This window comes from Canis lupus, chromosome 10, assembly GCF_048164855.1.
Source record: "Canis lupus baileyi chromosome 10, mCanLup2.hap1, whole genome shotgun sequence".
In the NCBI taxonomy this organism is placed as follows: Eukaryota; Metazoa; Chordata; class Mammalia; order Carnivora; family Canidae; genus Canis; species Canis lupus.
In genome coordinates this window covers 72,929,704-72,951,565 of record NC_132847.1, presented here as the reverse complement: position 1 = coordinate 72,951,565, position 21,862 = coordinate 72,929,704, and the positions used below count along the sequence as shown (strand labels likewise).

Sequence of the window (21,862 nt, the reverse complement as noted above, 5' to 3'; positions counted from 1 at the left end):
GGACCCCAGTCCAGGTGAGGAGGAATGAAACGAGGGGAGCCATGAAAGGGGAAACGGAGAGAGGAGAGATGGAGAAGGGTCAGGTGGGGGACGCCGGGGTCCCCGGGAGGGGATGGCTCCCCGGAGGCCCCGGGGCCCAGGGCTGCCTGCTGCAGGGTCTGAGGTCTGAGGCCGCGGTTCGCAGCCCGGCTGGAGCCCGGGGCCAGCACGCGGCCGGGACCTGGGGAGCGGCCCCCTCCCTGGGGGCGGGGCAGAGCCAGCCGCAGCCCGAGTAGCAGGTCTCTACCTCGCACCCTTTTCAGGAATTTCACGCAGAGGAGAGGAGCAGCCGGGAGAGCCGCGGGGCTCCCCGCTCCGCGCAGGGGCTCCAAGCCCCGGGTCCCGGGCTTGCGGGGGGAGCGGGGCTGCGGGGAGCACGAGGGGGTGCAGGGCTCGCCTGCGGGCTTCTGGGGCGCCCAGGTGGAGCCCGGCCTGGGGGGCGGGGCGGGGCGCGTCCAGGTGCGGCCGGGGCGGGAGCCGCGCGGGGGGCGGGGGCGGGGGCGGCCCGGGGGGGGGGTCCGGGGGGCGCGGCGAGGGCGGCCTCGGGGGACCCCGGGAGAGCACGAGGCCGGGCGGGGCCTCGGAGCGCGCGGGGTCCGGGGGGCGGGGGGCGGCGGGCGGCGGGGCCGGGAGGCGGCGCGGGGGGGCGGGCCGGGCCGGGCGGGAGGCGGAGCCCGGAGCCGGGGGCTGTGGCGAGCGGCTCCCGCGGCGCCCGAGCTCCGCGTCCTGCTCGGCTCCGCCGCTCCGCTCCCGCCGCTCCCGCCGCTCCCGCCGCCGCCGCCGCCTCCGCCCGCAGCTCCGCAGCCCCCCCCGCCATGGCCGCCGGCGCCCGGCGCTGCTCCGGCCTCGGCTCCGGCTCGGGGCCCCGGGGGCGGCCGAGGCTCGGCTTCCCGCCGCCGCCGCCGCCGCCGCTGCTCCTGCTCCTGCTCCTGCTGCCGCCGCCCGCCGCCGCCGCCGCCGCCGCCGCCGCCGCCCCGCGGGAGCCCGACAGCCCGTGCCGGCTCAAGACCGTCACGGTGTCCGCGCTGCCCGCCCTGCGGGACGGAGACCTGGGCTGGAGCGGCGGCCGCGCGGGGGCCGGGAGCGGGGCCGGGGCCGGGGCCGGGAGCGGGAGCGGGGCCGGGGCCGGGAGCGGGGCCGCCGCCGCCGCCGCCGCCGCCGCCGCCGCCGCCGCGTCCTCGGGCTCCGCGGGCCCCGCGGGCGCCGCCGCCGACTCGCGCCTCCTGCTCTTTGTGCGCAGCGAGCTGCCGGGGCGCGTGGCGGTGCAGGACGACCTGGACAACACCGAGCTGCCCTTCTTCACCCTCGGTAAGGCTGGGCGCCGGCGCGCGGCCCGGGGCGGGCGCGGGCGCGGGCGGGGGCGCGGGCGGGGGCGCGGGCGGGGGCGCGGAGCCGGGCGGGGGGCGCCCTGGGGATCCCCGCCGCGCGCTGCCCCGAGCGCCCGGGAGGCGCCGGCGGGCCCGGGGAGGGCGCACAGGTGGTTGGCCGGCCCCAGGGCAGCAGCGCCCCCCGCGGGACCCGCCCCGCCCCGCCCCGCCCCGCCCCGGCCCGGCCCGGACGAGCCGACTCGCAGGCTCCGGGGACCCCCGACCCGCGGGCACCCGCTCCCCGCGCGCGCCGTGACCTTGGCCCAGCCGCCAGCCGCCCCCCCGCACCCCTCCCGCCCCGGCCTCAGTGTTGGCCTCCTGCGAAATGGGGCTGCGGAGCCCCGAGCGGCCCCCGAGCACCGGCCGCTGAGCCCCGCGCCTCCGCTGCGGACTCCGGCCCCCCCACCGCCCCCCCGGCCGCAGTCGCATTCCTCTCCCCTTCCCGCGGGACGGAGAGCGGGTTTGTCCCCGCGGCAGGACTTACAAGGCGAGGAAGCGGGAGGGAAGAGGGAAGGGGTGGGGTGGGGGTGGGGGCTCCAGCGGAAAAGTTGATGGGAAAGTTCGCCAGCAGCTGGTGCCCGCGGGTTCCCAGCGCGCGTCCCCGAGGAGGCGGCCCCGCGCCCCGCGCCCCGCCCCGCGCCCCCATCCCCCCACCCCCCCATCCCCCCCATCCCCCCCATCCCGCCCCCCGCCCCCCGGGACCCGCAGCTGCGTTATCCCGGCCGCGGCTCCCTCCCCTCCCGGGCCCGCGGGGCGCGCTCGGCTGTCGCGGGGCGGAGGACAGCGCGGGGGCTCGGCCGGAGGACCCCGGCTCCATCCGCGCCCCGGGACCCGCGCCCGCCCGGGCTCCCGCTGCGCCCCGGCGCCGGGCGGGGAGGCGCCTTCGGGCCCCGGCCGGAGCCTCCGAGGTCAACCCCTCGCTCGCCCGGGGCGCCCCAAGCCCCGCCGCCGCCCGGCAGCCGCCCTCCTGGGAGCCCGCCTATGTCCGGCGAACCTCCGCGGTGCTCGCCCCCCTCCCGGGGGCGGCCGCCCCTGGAGACGTGGGTGGGGGCCCCCAGGTGAGGCCCCGGCTGCCCCCAGCTGGCTGTAACCTGAGCCGGCCGGGCGCCTTGCAGGTTCCCCGGGGACTCCCCGCGGCTAGGCTAGCGTGCGACATGCACACACACGCGCACACACGCGCGCACACCACTAGCTCTTCCCACGTGCACCTGTGGGCCTGCCCATTTCCCGGGAAGGAAAGGAGGGTGCAGACGGGGTGGGTGCCCTAGGGCCCAGGGCTAACCCCCGGCTCTGCAGGGCTAACTCCAGTCGCCTCCTTGCAGGGAAGGGAAGGGGCCTTCCGGAGCCACGAAGCCCCCTGAGCACCGCTTGCACTTCCACCCTCCTGCGTGCGCCCTCCTGATCACTCTCCTGCGGGGTGTCCTGGGAGGTCAGCAGTGGGAATCTTCCTAAATGGCTGTTGGGTGGATGTAAAAGGGGGACACTCTTGGGTTTGGCAGGACTTGGAAGCAAGGAACACCCCCCCCCCCCCAGGGCATTCCAGGTCCCCAAAGATGTGGAAGACTGCGTCCGCTTGGCTGCAGGAGTCGCCTGAAGCGGGCCATCTCTGCCTTTTTAAACTTTGGCTCTCAAGAAGCTGCGGGTGCCTGGGTGCTGGGGCAAGCTGAACGGGGAGCTGGGAGTCTTGAATCCCTTGGGGCCCCAGCTTGGGCTGGAGAGTCCCCTGGCGCCCTCCACTTGGAGCCTTCCTTCCGCCGTCTCTGACGCACAGCAGCTGAGCCTGGCGGCTGGGGACTGCCTGCTGGGGGGGGGTCGCTGTCCCCCTTGGCAGCTCTGAGCCCTTTGGAAGCATGTCGGGAATTGTGTCCCGCCTCCTCCTTCTCCCCCCAGCGCCCTGGACTGGCAGCTCAAGGCGCTCCCTCCGGGGATTTGGCTAGCGAGGTAGTCACCAGATGGCCGAGTGTAGCAGGAGCTGTGTAGGGAGACGTGGGTTTTTTATTTGTGTTGGTCTTCCACTGTTTGCATGTAAACATGGAGTGCACAATGAGCTCCGGGAGGGCCAGGCTGGCTGCAAACTAGGGCCGGTGTGTGTGTTGGGGGGTGTGGGTACTAGGACTCATTTATGGCCTTATCTTTCCCAAGGTCCCAGGGTAGCTCCATCCCATCGTTTCACCCCCAGACCTTTTAAACGGCCTTGCCTAGCGTTGGTCTCCGGTGTGTTGGGTGAGTCTTTCACTTCCTCCCGGCCAGTTCAAGGGATTTGGAGATGGCACCTGCCGGGGTTGCCCATGCAAGTCAGTAAATGCCAAATCTTTCCAATAGTGGGGTGTGTGGAGCCACCACTAGGGGGTGATGGTGTCTGCCGAAGCCCTAGGGCCTCGCTCGGGTTGTGGACTGAGTAGTTGGTGGTTGGAAGATGTCCCTGGCATTAAAGGGGGTGAACAAACTAATAAAAGATAGGATTCCCGTTTTCCTCTGAGTCTGGTTGGCGGACCTCGGGGTTATTTTGCACACGTTGCCTGCCATCCCCATTCACCGAAGCCACCTACATCCCTGGCCCTGTCTCCCCGCTTCTGCCTCTCTTGTTTGAGTGATTGGCTCTGTTATTGATGATGCCTCTCCCGTCATGTTCCAGCCTACTTCATGTAGATGGAAGTTTACCTCAGAGCTGAAACTCCCCCCCGCCCCCCCTCAAGTCTCAGTGTCTGGGGCTCTGATTATAAGCCCGTGGCATTGACAAAGTGAATTTCCCTGAATGTGATCAAGGGAGAGCAGATAGTTATTGCATCTTTAATGAGATGCTAAGAGGTTTACTCCTGCCTTTTAGTATTAATGCACATAAAATACATGAAGTGGCATTCCAGTTATTCCCATTTTACAGATTAGGAGACATTTTTGGAGCAGTCAGATGCCTAGTCCACGGTCACCCTGTGGGCTGAATGGCAGACCAGCACTGGAATCTCCTTTTTACCAGGTATTTACATTTTTGGTAGTTGTGTATCGGCTAACGTGCGTTGGCAGAGATATGGTCACATTTACGTAGGGCGTGGTGCAGGGTTCTGGACGGAAACACGCCAGTCTTCAGCATGACGAGGACATTCCTTAAAGGAACTTCAGCTACCCCAGGAGGCTAAAGTATGAGAGTTGGAAAGTAAGGCATGACCCTTTGATGACCCTGCCAGTTCAAAGTTCCGTGACTCACGGGATGTCAGAGGGCATTCTCTGTGATGATGCCAGTGAGTGATGGAGATTACGCATTCTGTGACACCAGAGAGGGAACACATCTCTGTAGATTCGGAGGAGGCTGGGGAAACTTCCAGAAAGGAAAAAAAAAAAAATTGAGTGATACCTTAGGAGGATAGGATGGAGGGAGGAGAGGTTGCAAGCTCCAGTGCAGCTTGGGAATTTAGTGTTGGTTAGGATCTGGAAATCTCAGCTGTGGCCCACTGTGACCTTGAACAAGTCATTTATCTCCAGAGCTTCAGTTCTTTGTGCTGTAATATGAGTGGGTAGAGAAGCCCTAAAATAATCCTTCGGTGTAGAGATTCTATGAACTTGAAGTGCCCCGATGCACTGTTACTCTGACTAGCTCCTCGTGCTTCTCCCTGTCTCCTTTCTTTTGCTGGTAACACGGGGTGTTGGGAAGGACTGATTGAAAAGACAGAATTTGAACAGGAGCAGCTGCCGGTACAGGGCTTCAGAGGTGAACCTGCACATCACTCAGTCCTCATTTGCCCCCAGGCAGCCCTGGAGTCTGCTTGTGGATTTAGCTTTCATGCCCACAGGTAGGGAAATGGCATCCTTCTTCCTGCACTTGACAGTGGCCGGGCTGGACTGTTTACCACCAGCCTTGCTTCCGCGAAAAGGGGGGAGAAAGAGGTAAAATTGAGTAAGTGCTCATTGTCAACATTTCTTTCTCAGTTGCCTTGTCATAGACATCGCAGGGCTGGGGAAAGTGCTGTCTCTTTGGGGAAGCCCACCCAGTAGGATGTCAAAATGCACCTGCGTGAACAGATCTGTCTGCGTCTTGAAGTTCTTCCCCAAAAGGATGCCTTTCGCAGGAAACCGATTGGCCTGGCCTGCAAAGACTCCTTGAAATACAAACATAAATGGAGACCAAAGGAGAAAAGCCTCCTGAAGGAATGAAGGATTGCTAGGCAGGAAGGATTGCCAGGCGCGGGGAGCCTAAGAGGGAGAGTTCACAAAGGGAGGAGGAGCTGCCTTCAAATGTCAACGGGGAATGAGGAATGTGCTTTTTACTGTCGGGTTCAAAAGGTGCAAATGCTGTGTGTGTGTGTGTGAGGGGGTGGACTTGAGCCCCCAGGGGAGGAGGGTTCCCGGGGAGCTGTGGGGAGCTCAGCAGCCTGACCCCTCGCAGACTGAGCCTTGGAGGAAGCCTTCAAGCAGAGACTGCACGGCTCTCTGGCAGGCATTTGGAGACAGCACCCAAGGCCTGGGAGACAGCGAGGCTGCCGTCTGCCCTTCTTGGTTTCTGGTTTGATTCTGAAGGTTGATATCAGTTATTAACAGGGAGGAGGAAAAAAAAAAAGATACAAATAGTAGTAATCGGGGTCTTCGGTAGGGGTTTCTGACCACAGAATATTCATTAAAACCAATTCCAGCGTTCTTTTCTGTGTCGGCCAGAGAAAGAGAGAGAGATTGTGGGGTGGATAAGAGGGTGGATTCGATATCCTCACACGAAGCTAGTTCTAAGACTATACGTGTTATTTTCTCAATTGGGCACCAGGTCTCTTACCACTAAGCAGGTATTGAGTGTCCTTAGGCCTGGGGGTCCTGTCCTTCTGTGATGGCCCAGGCTTCTGGGATTTTGTAAATAAAGGTCCCAGGCGGTGTTGGGGGCGGTTAGCGTTCAGGGGTCTCTGATCAGAGTCTTCTTTCCCTTCCCACTCACTTCCCTCTCCCATCCCCAGCCTTTTGCCAGCTCAAACCTGAGGAAGTATGTTTAACAATCAGGGCAGAGAGAGCCGTATTGTCTGCCCTCGGAAAGTCCTAAGGTGCTGAGACACGGCAGTGGGGCAGGGAGGGAGAGGTGGGTTCGTTTCGGCCGGGTCACAGGGGCTCAAGTTCGGTCGAGGCCAGCCAGATTTGCTGTTTCTGGGGGTCAGTGACACCAGCTGAGATAGCACAGCTCTGCAGGCTTTGGTGTGACCCAGAGCTCGATCGTTTTCCTGAACCGGGCCCTCGGGCTGCAGGAGCAGTTCTATAATTTTAATTTACAGCAAGTTCGGCAGGTCTGAAATGGCCTCTGGCAAGCAGAAATCTCCTGCTTCTCGCCTCCTTGCCTTGCTGGGAATTAGGCCTCGGCTGCCACAGGACGGCGTGGACGCGTGTGCTTCGGGGAGCGACAGGGACTTCTTGGGGCGAAGTCCTGGAAACTTCTCTCACGACCGTTAGTGCCGGCGGGCTCGCAGCACCCCAGAGTCTGAGAGCGCGCGGTCTTTTGTAGGTGACCTGGGGGCCCAGACCAGGGAAGGAACCTTCCTGAGGACTCGCAGGGTCAGCCTTGAACCCTGGGAACCCAGTGGCCCTGGGTCCCACGCTGGGCTTCTTTGCATTATGCTGGCCCTTGAGCATGTGGCTCTGGGTCTACACACGTCCCAGTGTCTGAAACTGGGTTGGACACATCCTCCAATGCACCACTCTCCCCTCTCCCTGCAACAAAAGCAACCCCCCCAAAAAAAACCCAAAAACAAAAATCTTGGGGGGAAAACCATCCCTAGGGAAACTGCATTTGTTCTCCCGCCCAAGTACCCAGCTGGTTGGCTCCAGTGTCTCCGGAGAGCCGGAGCTGATAGGTTTGTTCTGGAGGAGGAGGAAGCCTCCTTGCTTTTTACTCTCGCTCCTTGGGGGTGAGCAGAGGAAGCCTCTCCTTCCCAGGAAGGCAAAGGAAGTCGGATTTAACCTTGAGGTGCAGCAGCAGCACGGGGAGGCTTCCTTTCCAGAGCTCCCGCTTTCCCAAGTTCTCTCACTGACCAGCTAGTGGCAACAGAAGATTAACTATAGCGGGAGAGAGAGAGAGAGAGAGAGCTGGCTTCCCTCCTTTCCAACAGAGCCACAGCCTCTCTGCCCTGGAGGACGCGGGCGGCCGGGCTTGGCGGGGTGTGCTGGAAGGGGGTTGGGTGGCGACGACGCAGGGAGACCCTGGCAGGTGCCCTGCCGGCCCCGCCGTACGGTGTCTACACTGAGGGTCTGCACCCGAAGGGGGGCTGCTAGCCCAGCGCCGTCGTTCCAAGCCCCCGGCAGCCTCCGACCTCCGCACTCCTCGACGACACGTTGGCCATGGACTCGGGCCTCCCTGCCTCCACGCCGATCCCACCTCACCTGCCCTCCGTGTCCCTGCAGACAGAGTGATTTCATGAACAGCCCCCATCTGACGGCGTGGCTGTTCTCACCTAACGCACTTCCCTGGTTCCTCACGGTTTAGTGTGAAGTTCAGGCTTCTTATGGTCCAAGGTCCAAGGTCAGTCTCTGCCCAGAGAACCCTCTGACGAAGGAGCCTCCCTTCTTGTTTGGTAACTTTTCCCCATCGCCCCCTTGGAAGATCCCTTCTTACCTTTCAAGACTCAATTTATTATTATTATTTTTAAAGATTTTGCTTATTTATTAGAGAGAGAGAGAAAGAATGAGCAGGGGGAGAGGGAGAAGCAGACACCCCGATGAGCAGGAGCCCAACCGGGGACTCGATCCCAGGAGCCCAACCGGGGACTCGATCCCAGGACCCCGGGGTCTTGACCTGAGCCGAAAGCAAAACGCTTAGCTGACTGAGCCACCCAGGGGCCCCTCAAGACTGAATTTAAAAGTCACCCTATGGTCGCAGCCTTTCCCGGCCTCACCCTGGAGTTGCATCCTGGGGCCTTGGCGCCTGCTAAGAATATAAAAGGGGACTGTGCACATGGCGAATCCCTTAACTGAGCACCTACAACGTGCTGGGTACTGTCCCGGGGCCTTTGGGTGCAACAGAGAGCAGAAGACCTCGATCCTTGTATTCAGAGAGCTCACAGTAGGAAGGAGTGCGTGCGTGGTGGGCGCGTGGGTGGGTGGTGAGCAGCGGGTGATAACAATGCACATGATAAATAAGAAAATTAGGTAGTAAGTGAGGATGTGATGAATTCCATGAACAAAAGAAAATTAAATAAAACGGAGATTGTGGAGATGAGGCGATGGGTTTTCATACTACATGGAGCGGAGCGAGAGGAGCTTGTGGAGAATGTAGGAGTAGAGCCAAGGCTTGAAGGTAGTGAAGGAGGGAGCCGAGCAGGTACCTGGGAGAAGAGCGTGCCAGGCCGGGAAGTGCCCTGCAGCACCCCTGGGGTGTCCAAGGCCTAGCGAGAAGGCCAGGAAGGCGAGTGGGCAGTCACATGGGGCCACAGAAACCACTGTCGGCCAAGTCACTTGAGCCAAGAGGAGAGCCTGGCAGGATTTTAAGCAGAAAGGGCCTCAATATCTGACTTAGGCTTCCAAAGACCTACTTCAGCCTCTGTGCTATAGGAGCAAAGGTGGAAGCGGGCAGGTCCGTAGGAGTCTGGGCAAGGGGTGGTGGCGGCTCGCCCTACAGTGGGAGTCCATCCTGGGCAAACGGGAGACGGGTGGGAACTCCCCTCAGCAGCCGCAACAGCTGGAACACCACCTCTTCCGTAGGGTCTTTCCCCCTCTGGGGCCCCTTTGCCCGTCCCTGTACCTTCTCCTGTGTCCCTGTTGTTCCCGGGGGTGTTGATAGGTTGATAGGATGAGTGATGACGTTAGTCTGATTGGAGACAAGCGTGCCGGGTTTAGGGAAGAACTTCTCTTGAGACTCCTGGAAGGCAGATAAGGGGTTGGAACCTTGCATCGCGGCAAATAGAGAGGCCCTGGATATTTTGGGGAAGATGATACACCATGGTTTCGGGATCACCAAATGTAGTCGTTATAGGATGTTACCTTTTTTTTAGAGTTGTTTTTAAAGGTTTTATTTATTTATTCATGAGAGACACAGAGAGAGGCAGAGACACAGGCAGAGGAAGAAGCAGGCTCCATATAGGGAGCCCCCGATGCAGGACTCGATCCCGGGATCCCGGGGTCATGCCCTGAGCTGAAGGCAGATAGATGCTCAACCGCTAAGCTCCCCAGGCGCCCCTAGGATGCTGTGTGAAGACAACCTTTCTATATAAAGACGGGGAAATCAAGGTCATATAGCAAGGCAGTGATGAAGCAAGAACCAGGTCCCAGCCCACTGACTTCTGGTCCCAGGTGTCTCCCTCTCCCTACCTCGGGGAGGGGCAGCTGGGCCACTAGGGGTGGGGGGACCTGGTGTTCCAGACACTGTCATTCTGGCATAGGGGCTGTGAGAACGCTCAGTGAACACTCACGGCCCTGGGTGTTGTGCTGGCACCTCTCTGGCCTCATCCTCTGCGCGGTGCTGAAAGGCCAGCGTCGTCCCGGGTTTCAGGTGGCGCTGAGGCTCAGAGCAGCAGGCACATGCCCAAGACCGCCAGCTGTCATCCGGCTGGGCTGGGCCCACGCCCAGGTCTGCCTGGTTCTAAACCCTGTGCCCGGGGATCCCCGGGTGGCTCAGCGGTTTGGCGCCTGCCTTTGGCCCAGGGTGTCCCGGGATCGAGTCCTATGTCGGGCTCCCGGCAGGGAGCCTGCTTCTCTCTCCTCCTGTGTCTCTGCCTCTTTCTCTCTCTCTCTGTATCTATCATAAAAATAAATAAATAAATAAATAAATAAATAAATAAATAAATAAATCTTTAAAAAAATAAAGAAAGAAACCCTGTGCCCACGCCCCCTGCCCACCCCCCCCCACCCCCCCCCGCCGCCAACCATGCCGCCCAGGACTGGTGCTCCTGAGTTTTCATCTCTGTGACAACTCCTCTTACTTTTTCTCTCTTCCTGTTCTCATTACCACGAAGTTGCAGACATGTCTATGTGGGATCTTCAGGTGTGACAGCCTCTCACACCCATGGGACTGAGCACCTCGTTTCCGTGCTGCCGGGAGCTGATTCAGCATCTCCTCGGGCCCTCGGGCTCCGTGCCCGCCTGCCAGCAGAGCACCAGGCCTTGTCTCATCTTCTCTCGGTGCCACTCATGATCCCCGGGCTCCTCGACAAGCAAATGCCTCCACTTCTCTGCCTTTCAGACTCTCGTCCTTCCCTCCTTCCTCCCCTCCCCTTCCTCCCTCCTCCTCTTGTCCCAGTGCTTATGCTGGGGGTAGCGTCATACTGGGTGGGGGGCCTCATATCAGGTCCTTTCAGGCATGTGGGCAAGCTTCTCTTTCTAGAAATTGCCAGGGCATCCGTTGTCAGACACACAGCCCCTCCTGGCCGGGGGCACTCCCTTGCACGCCTCCGGGCCACCCCCGTTAGTTCTTAGTTCTGTCTGCCTAACGCGTCTTGGTAGGGTCATGCAGTTGTGTTCCCATCGTGAGAGTGGCGTTTACGTGACCTTATCTCTACATATGGGATATACATAATCATAAACAATCTTTAGAAATACTCTAATGCCGTACAAAAATCCCAATAGTGTGTACTTTTCCTAGAATACTAGAGCTGGGCAAAGTAGAAAGCCGCTGACATCCAGCCCCACTCCCTCACGTACCTGTAAGAGAAGTACACTTTCCCGGGCCCCGGAGCTAATCGGCAGTGGAATCCAGGCCGCAGCCCGGCTCCTCTGACCGCCAGGCAGTGTGTGGGGCCGAACGTGCACCAGCTCTAAAGCCCAAGAAGCCCCAGCATCAAATCCCAGAGGCATTACATCTTGGGCATTGCACCTCTCTGAGCCTGTTGGCTCATCGGTAAAGTGAAAACGAGAAAATAATCGCTAATCTGGGTTGCAGTGGCCATCACTTTTGGAGAGCCCTCCATCCCGTAGATTTTCGTCAGGGCCCAGCATCGTGCTCAGTCTAGGCCTTACAGAGAATGGGGTGTGCAAAGCACCTAGCACGGCGTCTGGCACAGCTCGTGCTCTATGTCTCGTAGCCACCTGCAGTCCTTTTTTGGAAGGAGGTGGAGGTATGAATAAATAACGCCTGCAAGCTCCTTCCCCCTGCTCGCTCCTTCACTCCGGCAGGCTGAGCTCACACCTCCCTCCTCCCTCCCGGCTCCCTCCAGCAAGGCCAGAAAAGGATAAAATTGACCATTGATCTCTGCTCCTTCTCCAGCAGCAGGGGGCAGCGGGGGATCCCAGGGTCGTCTGAGGACAGCGTGGACAGAGAGGCTCTTAGACCTCAGGCTGGGGCAGGTGGGTGCTGGAGGAGGCGATCGGGGCGACTTCTCTCCCTTCTGGTGGTGGCGGCCTGACAAAGCCTTGCTCTTAAGCACCCGGGAAAGTCACGAGTGGCTCTGCAAGCAGCCGAGAAGGGAAGGAACATTTCCATTAGCAGAATCAGCAGTAAAGAGATTTCCAGTCACAGTAATAGCTGCATTTGGGGGAATCATTTCGGTGGTGACGGTGGGCGGAGGACGGAAGGGGGCGGGTGGCAGCGAGAGTCACAGAGACGTCTGGTCTCCTTGCACCGAGCCGAGAGGCAGCGCCCGGAGAGCGCCGGGTGCCAGACGCAGAGTGACTGGGAGTTGGGCTGGTGGTTGTGCGAATGTTCTGGACCTTCCGCTTGCCTCGGGATGGACGGGGCTGCACCCTCGAGAGCCCCCACGGGAGGCTGCACACTCACCCTACACCACCTTTGCTCTGATTCCTTGGCTTGCTTTTTTCCAAGATTCCAGAGCCAGCAGCAACGTCCTAGGCTCTTGGGATTTGCAGAAGGGAAAGCTCCCAGATTATTTAGCCCGGCTGTCTCCAAAGTTGACTACTCCTCAGAATGACGTCGGACCCCAGTCTCGCTCTTAGACTCAGGGAGGCGCCCGGGGGGGGGGGGACGGGGCTGGGAATCTACACCTTAACAAGCGTGCCAACTCCTTGGTCTGTGCCTGCAGGACCTGCCTCGTGGCCCCTGGATGCCTCTTCAGCCTCGTCCCCTGACATTCCACATGGCGCTTGATGCTCTAGGCTCAGGGACAGCCTGCAGATTTCTGAGGGCAGCAGGACCCCCCCCCCCCCCGCCCTTGCACCTGACCCTGGAATGGAAATGCTAGTCTGTCTGCCTAGAAAGGCTTTCCCGTCTCTGATTCACGGGGCCAACTCCTAGCCTTAACGCCGCTGTTTAACGTCCTCTGAGTAATCTTCTCTCTCTCCTCCAAGGCTCAGAGATTTTTCTCCCCCTAAATGCTCCTACCCTCCCTGTTAGGGTTGCCGTGCTTTGTGGATAAAAATAGATGCACAGAAAATAAAATACAGGATGCCCAGTTAAACTTGAATTTCAGACTCTCGCTTAGTAGAATTATGTCCCCTGCAGTATTGGGGACATAGTTGGACTTAAAAGGACTCTCTGATGATCAGAAATTCGAATTTAACTAGGCATCCTGTATTTTGTCTGGCAAGCCCCAGGGACCTTGTGTTGCTCTGTCTCCTGTCCGGGATCCCACTGCTAGTATGTGACTCCCCAAACCTGCTCTTCCCACCTCTCCCCCATCAGACGTCGATCCTGCCAATTACTCAGAGGGAAGAGTCATCCTTGAAATTTCCTTTCTCTTGCCCCTTGTTCTTTCTGCAAGCCAACCCTGTTGGTTTTACTTCTAAAATGACTCTCAATATGATTCACTTAAACTTCCAACCGCCGTGGCCGCCACCAGGCCACCATCCTTGCTCACGTGGGCTGGTACATGAGTCCCCTGTCTTCTGGCTGCCTCTGTGTCCCCGTCCTTGCTCCGTACTACACGGTATTCAGTGCGTGGGCCAAATCCATCTCGCCGCCCGCTTCTGTGCAACCCGTGAGCCTATTGATTGACTGATTGATTTACGTAAATAGGTGAAAAGAATCCAAAGGAAAATGACCTTTTATGATACGTGATGATTACATGAAGTCCAAACCTCCGTATCCATACATAAAGATCTGATATTACGCAGCCACACTCACATATGGGCGTATGTGCATCATCTGTGGTGCTTTTGCTTTACAGCAGCAGAGTTGAGAAGTAGCAGCAGTGAGTATCTGGCCCACAGGGCTTAAAATATTTACTCACTACCCCTTTACAGAAAACGTTTGCCAGCCTTGCAATATTCAGTAGCCAGAGTGATCTTTCTAAAAAAAAGCAAATTAGATCTTGTCACTCTCTGCTATTCAAAGCCATTAATTGTGTGTCATTTCTCTTTTTAAAAAATCTTAATTCCTGTTCAGAGTCTTAATTCCTTTAGGATTCAGAAAAATCCTAAAAAGTTTGCCACCTTCTCTGAATTCATCTTCCATCTTCTCCTTTGCTCACAAACCTGAAATATCACCTCCTCCGAGAGGTCTTCCCTGACCAAAGTGGGACCTTGGTACACACTCCCTTCATATCTTTCTATTCCATTTATTTTCAAAAACTCTTATCTCAGGGCTCTTTGGGAATGTGCCTTGTTCATATTTTTGCCCCTCGAGGCATGGAGTGCAGGACACGGCATCTGGTAGGTGCTGAGTGGACATTTTCTGAGCAGACGCCGGAACATGGACAACTGTGGGAGTGCTAGTTTGTGAGCACCACCTGAGTGGGTGCCTGCCTCTTTGTTTTTTTTTTTTTTTAATTTGTTATTTATTTATTCATGACAGTCACAGAGAGAGGCAGAGACACAGGCAGAGGGAGAAGCAGGCTCCCCGCGGGGAACCTGATGTGGGACTCGATCTCGGGACCTGGGTCATGTCTTGGGACAGAGGCAGATGCTCAACCACTGAGCCACCCAGGTGCCCTCATTGGGGTTTTCTGTGGCTTTTTTTGTGAGATCGTTTTGAGGACTCCAAGAAATAAAGTTTGTAGGGCATGTAGAGCAGTGCCTGCCACTCAGCAAATGCTACCTGGGTGTTTGTTAAACAGAAATAAAAGGGCCTGCCCCTTAGCCCCTGGGACCTGCCCCTTCTCTGCTATCTTTGCAGTTGGAGGGATTTGGGGCAACTGAGAGGAGGTCTTTGAGTAAAGGGTTCATGGATCCCAGGGGGCAGCACGATCTGGGGGCCAGGGCTGTGGCCCAGGGGCTCTGGGGTTCCGGGGTGTCCACAGTTTCCCCCTTTCCATATTTTGGGCTCCCCCCATTTCTAGTGTGATGAGATTAAACCCTGTGATCCCGGAGGTTCTTCTGAGCCCCTTCAGCTCCGCTGGAGCCCAGGAGGGAGACAAGGGCTCCCTCCTGGAGTTTCTGAGGCTGGAAACCTTGCAGCAGGATAAAACCTGCCTCCCTGCCTTCTTCCTCTCTGCATCCTTCCCGGGGCCTCTGAAGATCAAACCCTTGGCTCTGAATCCAGGTGCAACTCAAATTCTCCGTCCTGGTCTCACACTAATTTGTTAGGGAACCTTCTTCAATTACTTTCCTGCTCGTCTCCCCCGGGGAGGGAGACCAGAGAAGCTGACCCCCCAAGTCACCAATTACTGGTCTACCAATAGCGCGACTGCCCGTGCCTCCCTCCCTCCCCCTCTCTCTCTCCTTTATTCTCCTGGCCTCCCTGAAGCACCTCTCCTTGCTGCAGACTCCCGGGGGGAAGGCACCCCCCTTTCCCCTGGCTCCCCATCCCAGCTGGGAAACAGCCCTCCCTTCCCCTAAGAGGGACAGCAAAGGAGAAAGGGCAGAGCTGCCAACCTTGGAAAACCAGACTGGTTTTGCTCATCTGCTAAATCCCAAGCCTTGCTGGATTGGGCAGCAAATGTCTTGCTTCTAGTCCTGAGTCTGCCCCTTGGCTCGCTAGATGTCCTCAAATAAATGACCTTTGCCCTTCGGGCCTCAGATAAGATTAAGGAGTATCATCCGAGCCAGCTCTCCTTCAGGAACCTAGGAAAGCTTGGGCTGCAAGACCGAGAACCCTTCCCGTCTTGTCCACGGCGGGGATCCCAGGTCCTGGAGCAAGCCCATTGCTCAGTAGGCCCTCAGGAGGTACCTGCCGAATGAAGTTAATAAATGGGGAAATAGGTGGGATTGAACACTGCTAATCAGCAACTTCATCGCTGCATTAGAGGCCTTTAGCATCTTATCAACTGGGATTTGCAGGAGAGATGAATTCTATTTGCATTTTCTAGACAAAGGCGGTCCACCTGAAACCCCTGGTTCCCGTCTAGCTCCCCTTGCCTGGGGCTAAGCCCCCCAGTCATCATTCAGTGTGCCCACTCCCTGGGGGCACAGAAATGCAAGAGGTTCACAGTTGACGGGGATGATACCATTTGCACTTTTTGATTTAGAGGCAAAACTAACCCTCCTTTTCATGGGTATTTGTAGTGTCTCCATGTTACCGATGAAGACATGGCCACTCAGAGAGATCAAGTCAATTGTGCAAGGTCACGTAATAAATGGGATTAGCTGCTTTTATTTTTCAAAAGGAGTCTTTGTATCGCTTCACAAATGGAACACCAGAATAACTTGCTATAAATAGAAGATAGCCTGTAAAAGTAGGTATGTAACTATTAAAGAAAATACATACAGATATATATATATAAATAGCTACGCATGTACTCAAATAGATAAGTGTACATATGTATGTATTTACATGCCACCTAAATTCATCTCTCATACTATACTTTGGGAACACGTTGATCCAGCCCACCACTGAGAGAAAGATACTCACTGAAAATTTAAATTAAAAAAAAAAGAAGAAAATTTAAATTTTGCCCCCTTGTCAGATTTAATACATACATATTTAAAAAATACCTTTTCTGACTCATAGCTTCATAGCTACCACTACCCATTTTTTTTAAGAGAGGGAGAGAGAATGGGGCTCCTGGGGGGCTCAGCGGTTGAGCGTCTGCCTTCAACTCAGGGCATGACCCCGGGGTCCTGGGATCGAGTCCCGCATCAGGCTCCATGCAGCAAGCCTGCTTCTCCCTCTGCCTGTGTCTCTGCCTCTCTCTCGGTGTCTCTCAAGAATAAATAAATAAAATCTCCAAAAAGAGAGAGAGGGAGGGAGAGAGAGAGGAGGGGCAGGGGCAGAGAGAGAGGGTGAATCCTAAGCTGCTCCACACCCAGCTCGGAGCCTGACACAAGGCTCGATCCACAATCTGACCTGAGATCATGACCTGAGCCAGAATCAGGAGTCCGATGCCTAACCGCCTGAGCCACCCAGACGCCCTACCACTACCCATCACTACAAGGTCCAGCTTGAAGATACCTTTGCTTCTTCCAAGGTGACCCTCGGGGCATCGTCCCCAAGAACACTTCTCCCCATGCCCCTGGTGCATTCCCTGCAGTTCTTGTTTTCACGGGAATCTTGGGGTTGGCTAATGGCCTGCCCCCTGCCCCTCTTGCTAGTCTTTCACCTTGGTTTTTCAAGTCAGGGGAATATGAGCCATTTGGGGTTTGGGCTAAAGAGACGGTCCGCTTTCGTTTGTCTGGAACGCTGGGAAACTCCATTTACGTGAATAAAAGGTTGCACGACGTTAAAAAATGTCCTGTGAGCACAGTGCTGTGTGTCGATCACAGCGGCATCCTCCACGCCCCGCGTACCCTGTATTAGGAAGGAGATGGTTAATGTTCCTGCCATAATATTTTATGGCCGTATTGTGATTGGAGGAAGCTCACTGACCACCTTATATTCAACATGAGGCCGACTTTGCAGAGCTGCTCCCTGCGTGCTCAGGCCCCAGACCCTGCCTCCAGATTCACTCTGGCCCTCAGGCAGGGGGTCCTCTTCCTTACTGACCCCTGCTTGAAAAAAAAATGTTTGTAAGTCAAACATATGTGTACGTAAAAATGTGTGTATATTATATATGTTTGCATGTAACATGTATATCCATGTACATGTCACATACGTTATACGTATATACAGATCTATAGGAGGGAGGAAAATAGGATAATAACTCTTCTGTCCCGAGAACTAAAAGAAGAAACTGGACCCAGCAAGGGAGGAGCCAGAAAGGGAAGGATTACCCCAGTGATTTGGGGGGGAGTGGGGGTATTTGACACGACTGATATAGCAATTCTTCTTTTTTACCTTAAACTATTTTTCTCGCTGAAATGGGGGAGGCTGACTGTTCAGGGAAGGGTGACCTGGGTTTAGGGTGAGTCGTTTACTTCAGACACCCTCGTCTGTGAAGCTCTGTGGATCGGCAGTTGGTCACTTAGCAGAAAGTCTATTAAAGCAGGGAATCATAAAAGAATAATAATGTACCTTAAACATTTTATTTTAACTCAAAGTACGTGAATGTGTATACGTTTGCCAATTATTTGATGTAGGCTCCGGAACTCTTCTTTGGGTCTGGGTCAGCTGATTGAAGTCCCATGCCATCTTTCTTGCATCAACCACGCTCGTAATGCACCAAATATGGTCTCCAATGGTGGTTTCATTAAAGGGGACTGAGAGCTTACGGAAGCTTGCCAAGTAATTCTCCTAGAGTTTTATGATTCCTTTCTAAATTTTTATAGTTGTCACACCTGACCTAGCTCAATGGCAATATTTAAGTGACTTTCTTTATTTTTATAGTAAAAGCAACTTAGTCCTCCTAGAAACCACTTCCCTTTGATGCTTATAAATTTTTTAATTTGCATAATATTTCATTAAATTTTCAAATGACAAAAAACATAACAGGCATCCGTAGGTTAGGGAAGCAGATCGGTCCTCTGTAAAAAATGCTTCTGAACCCACAGCGAGCTAGCGGAGCTGGAGAGGACGTCCCTTGCTGGTGGGAGCCTTCAGGGCTCGTGAGCCTCAGGATGTTTCACGGGGAGAATAGAGAGCACCGTAACCCGTTGGCCACCGCAGGGAAGGCCAGCTAAAGGCTTTTGAAATGCACACATGTGTCGGGTTGACAGAGACATTAAGTCACAGACTTTTATTTTTTATTTATTTTTATTTTTTTTAAGTCACGTACTTTTAGAGGCTAAACCCTTAGATAGCATTCTCCCCCCAACACTGACTTATAGGAGAGGAAAAGAACCCAATTTTATACAGATTGTGGCCGTCATTACGGAAAAGATTATGGAAGTTCCTCGGAAAATTTAAAAGAGAATTACTGTATCATGCAGCAGTCCCACTCTGGGTATATGTCCAGAGGAGATACGAATGGGGCCTCGAGCAGGTACGTGTATGTTCAGGTTCACCGAAGCATCGTTCACTATGACCAGGGTAAGGACGCAGAGCTGCGTCCATCAACGGAGGAACGGCAAGAGGAGATATACACCTTAAATGTACACAATATGACAGGTCAACTCTAGTTTAATAAGGCTGGAAAAAATAATGAAGAAAATAAAGTGAGCTCAGGTCATGATCTCCAGGTCCCGGGATCGAGTCCCTCGTGGGGCTCTCGGCTCAGTGGGGAGTCTGCTTCTTCCTCTCCCTCTCTCTCCCTCTGTGCTCTCTCTATCAAATAAAATATTTTCTTAAAGAAGGATTATTCACAAGAGACAGAGAGGCAGAGAGGCAGAGACACAGGCAGAGGGAGAAGCAGCTCCCTGCGGGGAGCCAGATGCGGGACTTGATCCCAGAACCCCAGGGTCATGACCTGAGCTGAAGGCAGACGCTCAGCCACTGAGCCCCCCCAGATGTCCTCTCAAAATCTTAAAAAGAAAATGAACAGGGGACACTGAATCCCAGAGACAAATCCCAAGTCATTGGACTCTTGGGAGTTCATGGCTCCTCCTGAGACTCCATAGCATTTGTCCCTAATGTCCTTTTCCTTTTAGGTGGCCTTTTAAAAATTGATTTGTAATTGGCATGCAATATCATATTCGTTTTAGGTGTGCAACGTAGTGATTCAGTATTTTCGTACATCATGAAATGCTTACCTCAACCGATCCAGTTACCATCTGTTGATGTACAAAGCACAATATTATTAACTGTATTCCCCGTGTTCCACATCCCGTTCCTGTGGCTGACGCCCAACGCGTTTCCCTTTTTGCAGATGAGGAAACTGGTTTCGGTGGTGAACTGACCTAGTCCGGGGCTCAGACAAGCTAAGGCTGCGGCTCTGTTGGCAGGTCACGTTGACTTCCTGAACTCAATACTGTTCCAAGTATTTCTTTGCCCAGTATTCTTTAAAATTTTTTTTAGAAAGATTTCATTTATTTGAGAGAGAGAGGAAGAGAGAGAGAGAGTGTGTGTGTGTGTGTGTGTGTGTGTGTGTGTAGAGGGAGAAGGATAAGCAGACTCCATGCTGAGCTCAGAGCCCAATTTGGGGCTCAATCCCACAACCCTGAGATCATGACCTGAGCTGAAATCAAGAGTCAGATGCTTAACCAATTGAGCCACCCAGACACCCCTCATTGCCTGATTTTTTAAAAATATAAATAAACCTTATCAAAGATTTTTTTTCCCCACCTGTAGCCACATGACACCCCATCTTCCCATCACCTTGGAAGGAGTTAAAGCAAGCCCTCGCTGCTGGCACCACACGGCCCCTCCATGCACACCCATGGCTGTGCAGTGGCTCCCAAGTCTGTCCATCCACATTCCAGCTCTCCAGGCCACCCAAGCTTCAGGCTCTCAGGCCCCCGGGGCCTGTCCAGACCAGCCTCTGACGGCACAGCGGGTGCCCGAGGCCCAGCGAAGGCCAGTACCTTGCCTAAGGTCAACAGGCTGGGGCTGTGACTGCGTGCAGATCCCAGCCTTCCCTGCCCCGTGTTCTTTTTGCCTCCGTTGGGTGGCCTGCACAAGTCTGGGTGTCCCAGCAAGCCTTCTTGCTGGGAGGATTGGGCAGGTAATAACAGGGCAGCGTGTGTGAGCGGGCTGCCAAGAGTTCCCGTGCTTTATGAGGTGCAGAGTATAATTCAAAACCCATTTTGGGGATGTCTCGCTCCATAAAATCTCCAGCAGGAATGGCTGGGAATTTGTTTTGACTTCCCCAGCACATGTTTTTTAAATACCTCTTCTCTCCATCTCATTTTCCTCTTTTCTTTGCTCCCCCCCCTTTTATTTTCTTTCTACCCAATTATCATTGGATGATAAGCCCCCAGTGGCTTATGAGGAGACACCATGGGGATGGCGCTGGGGGAGGATCCTCCTGCAAGTAGAGGTTAATAGGCTGGTAGGCAGTCGTGGAAAAGTTCACCTTTCTTGGATGGTTCTTCCTCTGCAAAGGCATTGGCTCGGGGAATGACTTCAGGGATCTGCATGCCCCCTTCTAGTGAGACTTCCATACCCCTTTCTTATTTAGGGCAAAATAAGGCCCTCAGACATGTTACAGTGCACTAGCGGCCACTCCTTCCTGGTCTCCTCTATGCCTGTTGTATCCTCTCTCTCCCTCCTGATAGCCTGCTCCACTTTCCTCCTTTGAGTAGCTATGCCCCCCGAAGGCTCATTCCCAAAGGTCATTTCTCCCTTGCTCACTGGAATGCTCGCTGACCCGCCCCCCCGTTTACGGCATTAATAGCAAACTCCTTGGCATGTGAGGCCTGCACCTAAAGACAGAACCCACTGAACTCCAGTATTACCTCCTCTCTTACTACTCCTCTGCTGACACTTCAGCTCCAGGAAAGTAAGCTCTACTTTTGCATTTCTATGACTTCACCCAAGCCCTATCCAACTGTCATGACGTCCTTGGTGACCTCCGTTTCTGCTGGTGCAACTCTATCCTGTATAAGCTACTTTCCTCTTTGGAAACTTCCATTCTTACTTCGTCTTCCTCTTTCTTTCCTCCCCTAATTCAGATGTGGATACCTTTATTCAGAAAACTTAATGCGTGTCCCTTATAGACCACCTCCTTTATATTAAATATACGTGTTCACGTCTTACCTCATGTTCCACCTGCAGAGTCTCATACAGGGGCCACTGGCCACACAGGGCTGTTGAGCACTTAAGTGTGACGATGACCGAGGGACTGAATTTTTTAAGTTGTACTTAGTTTTAATTAATTCAAATAAAGCTGCACGTGGCTGATGGCGACTGTATTGAACAGCAGGGATATACAACACGTCCACCAGTGCAGAAAACTCTGTTGGCACTGCTTGTGAGGCCCTTGACGGGGACGAGTGGAGTCCTGTCTCTTCTGTGCCCTATTCCTAGTATGGGGCCTGTGTCAGTAAATATTAAGAGAACTGGCCTTCAGGCCGGACTGTCCAACCATTAACCTCAGAGAACTCCAGTTTTAAGAAGGAAAGTCACAGCAACTTACTTTAAAACACTCCAGGGTTTGCTAATAGAACTGTTGCTTCGTGAGCTTCCATTCGCAGAGTCTGGCGCCTCTGGTCTGGGGTGTCCCAGCGGACTCCGTTACTGACGCCCACTGGTAGGAGCTGCAGGTCTCTGATAGGTCATTTCTGCGCCATGCCCTCCCTGGCCACCTGCCCGTCCTCTCTCCCTGCCCAGGTGAGGTCCAGCCCGCGGCAGGGCCACAGGAGGGGGAGCCCGGGCCTTCTCATTCCCTGTGCACAGGTGTGCGCAGAGCCGCCCAGCATGCACATGCAGCTCCCGGGGTCATTTCTTGGAGGATTTATGAGTGTTTTGTTGAGAGAGAACTTCT

The 21,862-nt window shown here is 55.4% G+C and overlaps 1 protein-coding gene across 4 annotated transcripts in view; it reads left to right on the top strand.

Annotated features, from left to right (window-relative positions):
• Nucleotides 1–854: 854 nt before the first annotated feature.
• ASTN2 (astrotactin 2) overlaps nucleotides 855–21,862 on the top strand; it is an 851,085-nt gene continuing 830,077 nt past the window's right edge. For 3 of the 4 annotated variants that reach the window (XM_072842536.1, XM_072842535.1, XM_072842534.1), the window contains exon 1: nucleotides 855–1,347. In XM_072842536.1, the coding sequence (XP_072698637.1) occupies nucleotides 855–1,347 (493 nt within the window). The remainder of the gene's footprint in view (nucleotides 1,348–21,862) is intronic. The other variant, XM_072842537.1, reaches the window with a different exon arrangement.